At 40.9% G+C, this 13,573-nt stretch overlaps 1 protein-coding gene across 1 annotated transcript in view; it reads right to left on the bottom strand.

Annotated features, from left to right (window-relative positions):
* ADCY9 (adenylate cyclase 9) overlaps positions 1 to 13,573 on the bottom strand; it is a 264,451-nt gene that overhangs the window by 25,019 nt on the left and 225,859 nt on the right. The window contains exons 7-9 of the mRNA XM_019507552.1: positions 6,525 to 6,684; positions 3,996 to 4,144; positions 789 to 830 (exon numbers count right to left, since the gene is read on the bottom strand). Coding sequence (XP_019363097.1) covers positions 789 to 830; positions 3,996 to 4,144; positions 6,525 to 6,684 — 351 coding nt within the window. The remainder of the gene's footprint in view (positions 1 to 788; positions 831 to 3,995; positions 4,145 to 6,524; positions 6,685 to 13,573) is intronic.

Here is a 13,573-nt window from a genome sequence, read left to right on the forward strand (position 1 = left end):
AGGAGCTAGGAAATTTAACAATTGTAATGTGATGGTCACCCTTTTCCTTTCTGTTTTGTATGGACTTTAATTGACCAACCATCAAGAAAAAATGCTTTGAAGCTATACAGTTAAGCAGTATAAAAAGCAAGACAGAACTACCAGAAGCCACCCTGCACCCAGCTCATGAGTGAAGGACCCAATGCCCTGTGAAAGCTTTAAAGATAAGAACTGCTTCCTGCAGTTAGTTCCAAAGTTTATCCTAAAGTTAGTCCCAAGTTACTGTGCAGTTAGTCCCAAATCAGTCCACGCACACAGTGTTACTGCGCATGATGCAGGTATCAAATTTACGCCCAAGTTGCCATATTTATTATGCAGTATGGGCGTGCACGTGTAGATGTACCGAGCAGTAATTTTGTTTACTTGTGCAGTAAATGCACACATGTAGCTGTGTCCTGTATATAGTGCTTAAAAACTACTATAAGAGAATTGTGTAATTTATCTCCAAAAGAAACTCTCCATTTATTGGAAACCCAATTTAATAAGTAAGCAGCAACAATTGCTCCATCAACTTTGATGTTTTTATTCTGTGGCACCTGTATAGTTTGTTTTCCCGAGTACTCATGTTAACACAGACATTGTATGCTGTCTCTCCAAGGACTTGACTGAAATCACAGACTTACATGAGTACTTTTCAAGTTATGCTTTAACTAGTTCATACAATTTTTGTAAATGATAATGCACGAAAAGAAGAATTCAACAAGACATTCCCTCAAATATAGCAGTTTGACACTATATGACAAGCTTACCTTATGTTCTGTGCTGAATCTAGGTGGGAAGTTTCTATGGAGCTGAAATACAGATGCAATGAAAAGTTAGATAGAAAAAAGCTATTAAACACAGCAACCTGACAAGATTTCAAGGTAGCTTACTAAACCTTTTCTGTACTATAATTGATAATATGTATTACACCTGTAGGTACATTTCTGCAAAACGTTGCTTGCATGTGACTAACATTACTTTTTACTTAGGAGGGGCAGAAACAGAGATATCAGTTTCTCTTTGCAGGAGAAAGTAATGGTGCTATAGTTGGGAGAATATCTTTGAATAAATAATTTTCCAAATAAGCTCATCCTCACATTTAGCTGGGAATGCACATGAGTAGTTTAAAAACACATAATGCACATAATACCTCAGACTTATCTGACCATTATCTCAGGGATGCTTTCAGTTTACTTTATTCGAAGCCCTTCCATCAGCATCAGGTTGAAAGTAAAATAGTCAAGTGTGACAAGCACTTTGCATAGTGTCTACATCAGGACAAGAGAGCCAAAGCTCAGGGTAAGAGGCTGTGAAAGCTCCTAAGAAGTGTAGGCTACCTTGTCCATATATGATCACTGTAATATGAAACACAGAACAAAGTATACTATTCCCTGGACTTGGGGGTTGCTTTTATATAAATGGGCCTTGGTAGAGGCAGTGTGGAAGACAGACGGTACTGTGTGCCAGGGTACTGTTTCTTGAACACTTATACTATCTTTTTACTATGTACTGTGGGCTGATGTAAGGGTGAAGAATCAGCCCAGCTCTTTTGGGATGACTGGTACTATCAATTTCATGCAATCTCTGATCTCAGGTGAGATGTGGAAGTTAGAAGAACCTATACTTTTCATCCTTTCCACTGGCACTGTCAGGGGAGTTAGTGGAATTGCTTTCATTCAGATTGCCAAAAAAGTACTACAAAGCCTGAATGACAATCACCAAAGAGGGTTGAAATAGCACTGTTTGAGGGGGAACACATATTGTGCACCAGCAACAACCAGTTCATTTGTTTCTCTTCAGGACTGGGAGATAATTAATCCAAGTTTAAGAGCGGACAAAAGCATGTCCTGGGATAGATTAGCTCAATGCAGCATCAGATCTACAAGGAGGTATAAAGACAGATGCTTTTGGTCCACTGTGGAGACTCTAGAACAGAATGGGGATTCCTTTGCTCCACGATAGTTTAGAAAAAAAATTATTCTGAGCCATATGATGAGGAAAGAGACTTGAGAAATCTTCTTGTTAATGATGAAAGCTATAACTTGGGCAAGAAGCTGACACAGGTGCAAAATACTTTTTACTTGAAAAACTGCCAGGGGAAGTTACAGGAAAGGGCTACAATCAATCCAATACAATCAGATGAGTTAATGGTTTCTTAAAACCACTTACTAACCAGGACAGGGTGTGAAAAGAGAAAGGAAGGAAGTTTTACCACCTGCACTTAACTGATAAAAATGGTCTCCAACAGTGGAGTCAGTTACAATAGAACATGTAGGGCAGGGACATTGAAGGAAAGCCCCCTCCCAAAATATTTTATTCATATGTCCACTTGCTGCTGGGACTTGAAGAAGTGTTTGTATGATCTCCCTTGTCATATAGAGACCTTCAGTAAATCCTGAAATGAAGCTATACCAAGGGAACCACATCCTGGTAAAATGTCAAAATCCCAACCACTAGCTTTTAGAATCAGAGGGAGAGAAGAGTTGACTGTTGAATGTCGTTTTGATTGACCCCATTTTTTATTTCTTTCCAGAGAAATGCATTCTTTTCCTCTTCTGGAAGTGATGTCCACTACTGAATGAGTAAGAGCTAGCAAACTTTTCTTTTTGCTCTGAAGACCCAGATTCATACACCTTAGCTTACAGAGGAAAAATGCCTGAGACGCTTATTGAGGGGTTCTTCCCTTTATGTACAAGTTGCCTGGGCACCCAGATTACATGTGTATTTTTAATATTCCTTCACTGTGTAGTTCAGGATGTTTCTAAGGAGGTAAAACACTGGCCTCTGGTAGGAGGAAGAACAGGTTAGTATTAGAAACACCCTGAAGAGGTCACAATAGGACAAGATGCAAAGTTCATGATCAGAAGCCTTGTGAGCTCCTGAGAAGTGTAACCTGATTCTAAAATGTTAAACAGTGAGAGTGACTGATATGGACTCTCCCTCAAGTAACCCTCTTGCTAGAAAAAAGAGGTGAAAACTCTCTCCTCAGAAGGAGTTCACTGCTTAACAGGAGAAACACCTAAATGCTTGAACCATAAACACCCATTTTTCTGGAGATATTCTCCTTGAATTATTTGATCCAAAACAGATGGAACAGAGGATGAGAGGGGTCCTGCCAAGGCAGTCTCCAGTTCCACATGTAAAACACCATTCAGGAAGGAACTAGGGAAAGGGACCTCTCATCACTTAAGGTAAAAAACTAAATAAATCCTTAGAAACAACTGAAGAGGGTATGGTGATTAGAGAGGGACATTTTAGAAGTATCTTGAGGAAGAGATGAAGGAGCAGGAGACTGTGAAGCCCTGGCCGATATACATATTATATCCTTGGCAGACACTGCAAAGAAGGGCACTTTCAGACAGGTTATAGGAAAAAGGCATTCCAAAGTGAAACACTGAATTAGGAGTCAAGCAAAGTGACTTCTAACAAATGAATTTATGAGCCTGAAACACTGGAAAATTTCCTGCGGAAGGCCTGACACACAGAACCACTGCCTGGGCTTGGAGTGACAAGAATGACAGCCTAAAACCCAACCAAATTTACTGCACTGGTGTGCTGGAACACTACATGTAACTTGATCCCAACATGGAGGACTGATGATCTCCATAGCAGCTTGGAAAAGATCTACACTTCGACTGGTTTGATTAGGTCCATTTTTCTTCCTTGAATAAAGAGCGAGGCAACAATAAAATAAGTCCAGTTGAAAGATCAGCCAGAAGCACAAGTAACTTCTTGAATCAAGTCAGGAAACAAACTGGATCACATACCTAAAGGGAGCCAGACAAGGGCCAGAGACAGAAGCAAATGTGCTTCATTCAGACTGGCACCTTCCTACATAATTGAAGGATAAGAAGATATAATCTGTCTGTCTATACCAGCAGTACATTTCCTGCTTTGAGACTGAGCCAGGTAATCTTAGGGCAATATATGCAGCACACAATGCACTGCCTACAGTGATAACATGCAAATCTCACCTCACTGGACATAAAGAGATGTAGAGCAAGATGAGAAGCACTGCTCCTACAACAGTGGCCAATGAAGATCTCATCCAGGAGCTAAGCTGGCAGAAGTTACAGTACTGAACAATGGTGATCAGAATCGCACAACACATAAACATGGTATACTGAAATGAAGAAAAAGAATGACAAGTTAGCCCTTTCTTGTTGATCAAAGAACCTATACATACAAACAGTTTAAATAAAGTAAGTTTACTGTCTCAGTGTAAACAACCCAATGTCCTTGACATAAAAAATTAGTTGCATATTAAGTAGTCTAATACATTGTCTTTTCAGTTAACCCAGATAACTTTTTCAGAACTTCAGCAAGCAGCATGAGACTAGAGAAGTTTTTGCAATTAGCAAGAAAGCTTCTACCATAAGTAATTTGTAAAACTTTTGCTAGAGAGTAATCTGAGTTACAGCTTTTTTTTATTGTAATTCCTTCTGCATCTCCAGTTTATCATTATACAGTATTGAGATCCTCTTGTTCAAGAAACTGAGTCTGAACATTCACAGATTACCATCATTTAATACTCCAGATTTCCTCATTAATTATTTTTTATAAGTTTTCTCATTAAATCATGCCTGAGTTTTGAACTAGATACTGGGTGGAAAGTATGAAACCTATTCACTCCCATACTGGCTGGCAGATTATTATTATTTCACTAACAGCTGAATTTAACGTGATAGTTCTTTTGATGAACAGAGGTCAGGCACAAAAACAAAAGTGTTGATTGGCATTTGCATTGACCTAAATGCACAGTACTAATTTTTTTTCTATTTAAGAAATCTCAGAAAATTTCCTATTTTCATATATTTACTACATAAGTTGCGTTTTCAGAAATATCTTAATTAAAATGCTCTTTATAGTTTTTCAAGATTTCTAAGTTTCTCCCCTTTTCTTTTATCAGGAACGGAATGGGAGAGCATGCTTTGTTACATAGCCACCAGGTAGAAAATGAAAATCTGAAATGTTATAGCACAACAGTTAAGCAAAACAGTAAGGGCACATTCCTATTCGTAGAATAGTTTATCCACTAAATACAAACTAATAAAGTTTACATAACTCATTTTTAAACCAAAAACAAAGATACAAATGGCTAAATGGAATTTTAAAATTTCCACACACAACTTGGTTTAAACTTACTTTTTTTCTCCCATTTTGGTCTCCTAAAGTGGCAGAGCACTGGTTCTCACTCCAAGTGATGCCCCAGCATGAAGCCAGCCTAGAGAGGGTCAGTAGGTGTCGTGTTTTACTACGTAAGCATGGCTTTGGAAAGTTTTTTTTAACAGAATTATTGTTACTTTATATCCAGGGAGGGTATAAAATGCTATGAATAAAAAAAAAAACTTTGCAAAACCATGTCATAGTAAAAGATGGCACTTACCTGACCCTCTATAGGTTCCATGTTCCCAGAGCTCCATAACTGTTGCAACTTCATTGAGTGTAGGGTTATCTGGGACATCTCTTGGAGTGTGAACCAACAACCCCACAACTCTGGGGGACCTGCAACAGAAAAAAGGGAAGTTCATAAATGGTCTTCTGCTGAATACAATGCTTTTACTCACTACTGCTTGGGGCATTCAATGGGTATGGCCCATGAGGTACAGAAAGACCCAAATCCTAGTGTTATCTTTACTTGATTTATTTTTTAAATAGTTAGATGATGATCAAGCACTGTGGTAACTGTGCAAGACAAGCCTATAAAGAAATCAAACAGTTTAAAGTGCTTGGCATTTCTGAGGATCAGACCTATGATTCTACCATTTCTAATTAAGAAAACTGTAGTTTATTTCCTTCAATTTAAATATATAGTTAAAAGGTGGTAGTATCTTCACTTTCATTTGTAAATTGCTGAACGGAAAAATAGCTAGAAACCCATTTTGAAGAAGGTCAATAATTTATCTCTTGCTGAGCACTCAGCATATTTTGACAGTTTCCCAACACAGCATTGATGTTCATACACCAAAACGTCATAGTCCAGCATTACTACTATTTCTGTTGCTGAACTTTAGCAATGAGTCATGCAAGTTGTTAGGGATATTCAGTTTCTTACTATATAAAGAGTTCCAACTCTGGTATTTTTTTCAACATAACAAAAAGTTCCTGAGATGTGTTGAGATTTATTTTAACTATGTTTAAAATCTAAACTCAAAACTAGTAAAAGGTGCCTTATACTATTAGCAATACCAACATGTATATAACAAAACACTTTTAACTGAAAAGGGAAATACTGCATTAATTCAGATACTATATATAAATTTAATATGACTCCATTTTGTATGTTACAGTTTTCAGATAATAATGGTTTTGATAAGTAGGTTACACTGTTCTTACATAATTAATTATATATGCTAGCATACAGAACCAATCCTATCCCTATTGAGATGTATATAAAATTAAAAGGGAATGAAACTCAGGAGAAGACAGAAAGGCCGGTAACCAACTCTGTTACATCAAAGAGAGTCAGATAATACTATGCAATACAATATCCTCCAACTTACATGGATGTTTGTTTCAAACTCATAGGTGACATGGGAAAAGACAGCAAGAGCAGGGAGGGACACCAGAATTGCACCGATGAAATGTCGAGGCAGCCAGCCAGCAATCACCTCCAGGAGACGCTTAGTGCAAGTCATCACCTCCTCCAGAAAGAATGCCATTCTGAAACAAAAGCACTCAACTTTAACTTTTTCCAACATATCAGCCAACATGCCGTATTCACCTATACGAATATGGTAACTCTAGTAGCTATAGTCCTGGGTTCATAACCAGTCACAGAACAATCTCCAGTAGTCACTTGTGTGCATTGGTAAAAGATAAAAGTTATTTTATTTTTCAAAAACTGAAAAAATGTCATTAGCAATTAAGAACATGTGAAAAATAGGTGTCTGCCATTTATTAATTTTAAAATTTTCATTAAGTTAAAGAATTTGTTTCAAATACGGGTGCCCAACTGGTGGCATCTGGCAGTTAATTTGTGGCCCTGGGGGCTGCTGCTGCCTCCAGCACTCTAGCTGAAGCTGCAGCCACGTTCTCCAAGCTCCCTCTATATCCTCCAGCTCCCACTTCCTGCCCCTGTGTACATAAGAAGGTGCAGGCAGGTCGATGCATAGGGTGCAGTTGGGGGATGGTGTCCATGTGTAGGTTACAGCCAGAGAGCCATGGCTCATGCTAGTATGGCCCCTGCTGGTGTGGCATATACACGAGACCCTTGGCCACTTTGAAACTGAACAGTCCTGGTTTACAGTAACATTACAGGTGCTTGAAATGTGGGGCTGTATGTGCTATTAGCAAATCTGTGAATGTTAACTGCAGACTTAGAAACGGTTCAAGTATTTGATTTTCTAACATTTTAAAACCATCAGAACCAGCTCTCCCAGAACATTTCTAACATTTTAAAACCATCAGAATCAGACTTAGTTACCTCTTATTAAGGAACTTGAGGAGGGTACGGGTTGACAGCTGGCACCATTAACAGGACCCTCAGTGTACAAAAAGAAGTCATGCTAAGCACAGCTGAGGGCACCTGACACCTCTCACACTTTTCTTCTGGCCTGTTTGTATTTATTATAGCAGCCATCAGTGCAGCTGGCACTGTACAAAATGCTCCTGAAGAAATGGTTCTTACTACAAGGTGCTTACTACCACATTTACTTGCATACCACATGCACCCTTCCCCTCAAAATTAGCCATCCAAAATTATGGGGTATGTTTTAAGTGTGGAACTTGATTTCTGTGCCTGAATGAAGACATGGGGACACTGCAATGGCTGCCGGAGGCTGTGTTGCCTCTCTAGGCACATGCAGGGGGGCAAAGTCCAGTTCTCTGCCAAACTGGCAACAGCTTTTGGCTGTGAAGCAGCAGCAACTGTGACAGAGTTAAAGTTTTGAGCAAGGAGAGGGGGTGAGTGATTAGGGGTGTGCGAAGTGGGCCCTATTCTATTTGGATTCGGCCCAAATCAGGACAGTGATTCGATTCGTTGATTCGGATCACTGTCCCTGATTCGATTTGGCCAAATCTGAATCTGAAGATTAGATGCTGATTCAGAGAATCAGGGATTTGGACACAGACACAGCTTTAAATGTTTTTCTACATACCTTGAGGTATCAGTGTGGCTTGTGAATGCTGTGATGCTGGGTGAATCCCACAGGAGTGCAGGGGGGGCCCTCCACGTGCTTGGTGGTGAAACCCGAAGTAGTTCCGGTCCACTTCTGGGTCCTGGATGCCCCCCTACTCCCCCCAGACCCAGGAGGCACCAGTCACCAAGCTGGGGGGACGCGAGCCCCCTCCCCCCCATGGACCTGGAAGTGGACCGGAAGTACTTCTGGTCCACTTCCAGGTCTGCTGCTGAGTGCGCTGGGGGGCCCACCGCACTTCTGTGGGATTCTCCTTGTGCCCCAGCATTGCAGTATTCACAAACCGCCTGGTACCTTGAGGTACGTAGAAAAAACATTTAAAGCTGTGTCTATGTCCAAATCGCCGAAACTTTCCGAATTGATTCGGAGGGCTCTGATTTGATTTGGAGAGAATAAAGGGTCCTCTGATTCAATTCAGGTTCAGAGATTCAGCCACTGAATCAGGGATCCAAGTTTTGCACAGCCCTATGAGTGATGCTATGTGTACAGATGCTAAGCACTGTATTCTTCCCCTCCTGCATGTGTCCAGGAGCACTGAACCATGGCGAGACCATGCTGTGGCAGGGAAGGCCTTGGAAAAATATTTTTTTCTCTATTCTGTCTTCCTAAAACAAGGTGCATGTCTTACTTGGGGATATGCAATATCCCAGAAAATAGGGCAGTTAAAGGTCCAAACCCATTTGCTGCAGCTACACATATCCTAGCTAATTCACAAGCCCTCATCTTCACAAGGGGTTAAAGACCTTAACCGTACAAAAATCCAGGTTCTACTGTATTATTACAGAATTTAAACTAAAGTGCATCTGTCTTTATATTGTTACATTAAACTACTCCTGTCTTTCTTAACAATATGACCAATTACTCGAAAGAGAGACACGGTTTTACATCTCATCAGTCATCACTAAAGACGACTGTCATATGAGAACTGCCTGCAACAACATTTAAAAAATATCTGGAATTTCAACTATTCATGGTTCTCATGCAGTGAGACAAAGCACGGGTACAGAGCATATGCCTACATGTCATGAAGCAGTGCCATACAGGGACATTCAAGTTAGGTCTTAAGGTGCTAGCCTAGGTATCAGAAGCAGTAAAGGTGCATTAGTATGGTGTTTTGCCCAAAGCGCTGTGCTAAGTTTCTCTGCAATCCAAGGATAATGCTTCTGGAAACTAAGCTAGCTCCTTCAGACCCAGCTTTGATATCTGTGCCTGATACTAGGCCTGTATGAAGCAGCAAGTATTCACTTCAGATTCAGATTCAGCTGATTCGGAGGGACAGTGATTCGATTCGGCTTCAGAGATTCGGCCATAGACTGTAACAGGGAATCACTAAAATACCTATAACTTTGTAATTTTCTTTGCTGATTCAGATGACAACAGCAGGGGTGGTAGCTGAGGGCATGAAGCCTGCCAAGTTTCAAGGAGACAGGTGCAGGGGTTTCTGTGAAAGTGCACCTCACACTGTTGAAAGTAAAACTCGTATCACTTATCTGTGTTAAGGCCGAGCGGGATGAAAATAGCAGGGATGGCAGCCCCTTTGTGTGCCCATGAGACCTTGCTGCAAACCTTCCAAATATCTGAATCTCTCTGAATCAATTTGGAGGCTTCTGATTCAATTTGGACCTTTTAATGGGTATCCCGATTCGATTCGGATTTGGATATTCGGCCACCAAATCGAGCCAAATCTCCTCTGAATTGAATCAGCTACCAAAGCTTTGCAGTACCCTACATGATACTGTGGTGTGTCATGTGTAGACCGGGGACTACTCACAAAAATTAGGTCACTTACCGGAACAAAGTTTCACATGTAGGCATCATAGAAATATGCAAAGAAAAATAGTCATACACTTAGAATTACTCAGCTCGTTCAGAAGCAAAAATGTCTTTTTCTACTATATTTTAGACTTAAATGAAAGGCATGATGGAAGTGAAAGGTGGAAGCTTGGCAGAGCTAAAGTTCTCTGGATAGATTTAACATTATTATTCTTTTTCTTTAGGTGGTCTGGTTGTTTGTTACTGTAAATCAATTTTGAATTTCTGAACTTTCTTTTTATAGTTTTTGTGAAGGAACTACAACATTTTTTTAAGGGTTCAAGGTTCCATTTCTTTTCTTTCCTCTTTTATTGTGTTACTCCATGTAGCAGGAACTGAAGTCAAGCCCTTGCTATGAACCAGAGAAGCTGGCCTGGCCAGGGAAGAACTCACCTGAGTGCACCCAGGAGAACCACATAGCCACAGGTGCACCAGGAAAAGGGTATGGGGGTAACCTGGGGAAGGGGCAGGCCTCCTAGGGCACAGGGTCACGCGTCTGGAGGAGCCCACCTTCATTGGCTCAGTGGACTGGCTGGGCAATTGAACAGAAAGCCAGAAGACAGATCAGCATTTGGCATCTCCCAGAGAGGGGAGAGTAGGGCTTAGGCATAGTGTTGTACATCCTGTGTGGAGATGTGAGATGCAGATGGCCGAACCAATGAGTCCCATAGAAGCCAGGATAAACCTCAAGTAAAGATCTGACCAACCTGACAAAGAGATAAACGCAATGGGTGGCCAGGTTCATAAGGGGCTACTCTGGCAATTTCGGGGCTTGGCAGAGTTGGGATCTGTATCTGAGGCACCCGGTAAAGGCACGGCAGTGTCAGGAATAGATAAGAGATTGGAAGAAAATTAATTTAGGGACTGAGAATGACCTTAGAGAAATGATCAAGAAGCAAGAAGGGAATTCATTTATGAATTATGAATGAGTTTATAGGAATGATTAGGAAGCATGAAGTAAATTAGTTTATAGGTTTGAATGAATTCGTGGGGGTGAATGGGAAACCCATAAGTGAGTTAAGTTATGGAGTTATGGAATGAATTTATAAGATTACTTAAAAGAAAAGGAGTGAACTAATTTGAGGACTCCAAGAGTGAATGTGCATAACATTATGTTTATAAATAACCAGTCGACATAACTTCTGGATAGTGATTTTGTGAAAGGGGAGAAAAGAGGAGTTAACTGACAGTATAAGGAATACGGAAGGAACCCAGAGAGAGGGGCCCAGGCTGGAACCTTAACATAGGACTGGTGAGAATCTTTCATGACAAACCTGAGCAGAAAGGGACAGGATGGCAGGGAGGTGGCCCTGCAGAAGAACCAGTGGCCTAGTCAGATGGATCTTCACCCAAGGAATTACCTAACCTCCCCACGAAAACCAAAACATCAAGGCATGGCAGGGGTGCGGGACAAAGATCAGGCATGTTCCAACATAAAGGGGACTTGAAGATCTATATGCACTTACACTGCAATTTAATACAAGCCTTTTTGTTTACATGGGAACACCTATCTATCTTCATAGAAAATTCTGAATAGCAAAAAAAAAAAAAAATGAAGGGACAGAGATGCACTGTAATTTAACAAGTGTCCCACTAGAGGGAGATACTAGACTTTTTAAACAGACTGGAAAATACAAAATCCGCTTAACAGATTTTCATTTAAGTACAAATAAAACAAAAAAAATCCCCAAGCACCCAACCCCCACCTCTCCAAAAAAAACCCTCAAACAAAAAGTAATAATAAAAAGTAACAAACCCTACCACACAACTAAAAACCTATGAAAAGCTAATATGAAATAATTCTGACAACCAATTTTTTTTTTTAGATAGCAAAAAAAATTCCTAGATTATGTACAGTGAAAATGGGGTATTATACTCCCAACTCTATCACTTCTGACAGCTCAGGTAAAAGTCTCAGGTTGCCAGTAGATGTGCTGGGGGCTGCTCTAAAACACTGTATTTAAAGCATGCCGGAACAGACTGGATTAACTGAGTCTGCTGGAGCATGGTAATTACTGTGCTCCAGCCAGCCTCCACACCTTGTGTATTAGCATTCCCACATTTCAAAATGGTGACAGGGGTGCTTTAACTAAAGCTCATTGAATGAGCTTTAGTTCAAGAACCCCCAATGCCATTTTGAAGCATGGGGACACTAATACATGAGACACCTCAGCATTTTACTTAAAATGACCCCTCCCCACTCTGGCTCCCAGAGCATGTGTAAAAGTACCCTCAGTGACTTAAGTGGAAGAAGATTTAGTCCAGGTTTTGAAGATTCCACAGTAAGCTTACTTAAATGTGAAGATCACTTTTCCATACAAAGTGCAAACATTAAAGCCTAAATACACGCAGTCAAACAGCACAAGGCTGAACCAATTCAATCTTCACAGGTTAGTCTAAGCTGCATAGATTGAACCAATAAGTAAGTAAACAGACACTGACTTTTGATTCCAGAAATGCAGCTACATGCCTGCACTGGCCCAGGCCAAAAGCTGGGGGGGGGTGGTTTGTGGGGTGGGGGGTGCACTAGAGAACACTTCCATGCTCAGGTGGAGCAGACAGCTTGGACAATAGCTAGCCTAGCTACCCTGTGATGGGGGGTTTGCAGGGAAGGGAACAAAGCATCCTGGGTTTCTGGGGGACTGTGAATTAACTTGAATTTGGAGGAGATCTGGGACAGAAGTTCAATAAACCGATTTAACCTAAATCAGTTAAAGCTGATGCTATATCCATCTAGGTTTATCTTAAACCAGTTTTGGCCATTTTGAAAGCAGTTTATGTGCACTGAACTTTGCACTGAACTTCTGTTGTGCTACAAATTTGAACTGGCTTCCTATCACTTATATCAGTTTATGTGTAATTTCTGTCCCTAGCCTGAGGGTGGCATTCTATTTCCCCATAATCATTTAAGTGGCAGTCTTATAATTTTTCAAGTGGCATTCTTTTCACTTACATGTAGTTACTAGTTTCCTAGCAGTGTAGATCCATACGAGGGTGTGCCGACTACTCACTGGCCATGCATGAGGCTGGTTCTATACGTATATTCCTTGTGACTGTGTACCAGCACCTAAGACATAGGTCAGGCATTATCCAGATGCTTCCTTGGTGCTCCATTAGAAATTGGATCCCTGGGTGGTTGCAACAGAATACTGGACAAGGGTCAGAGTAATGCATGACCTGCTAGCATGGTTGTTACAGTACCAGGACAGGAAGTCTGAGAGATGCAGGTTCAAACACACTGGAAGGAGAAGGGGATATAATTTGAGGGTGCCTGTACATGAGTGTGGAGGCTGCTCTGATGCACTGTAATTACAGTGTGTCAGAGCAGACTTGATTAAGTGAGTCTGCTGGAACATGGGAATTACTGCTCTCCAATAGCCTACCGCATCTCATGAATGCGCCCCTGTGCTTCAAATGATGGTGGGGGCACTTGAACTAAAGCTTATTGAACAAGCTTTAGATCAAGTGTCCCTGCCACCATTTTGTAGCGTGGGGACACTGATACATGAGACATTGCAGCACTTTAATTAGAGTGGCTCCAAAAGTCACTCTAATTAAAGTACTGCCCCTTACTACCCCCGGAGCACATTTAAAAGTGCCCT

The sequence above is a fragment of the Gavialis gangeticus genome, unplaced genomic scaffold (assembly GCF_001723915.1).
Source record: "Gavialis gangeticus isolate Ggan-Ray unplaced genomic scaffold, GavGan_comp1, whole genome shotgun sequence".
NCBI lineage: Eukaryota > Metazoa > Chordata > Crocodylia > Gavialidae > Gavialis > Gavialis gangeticus.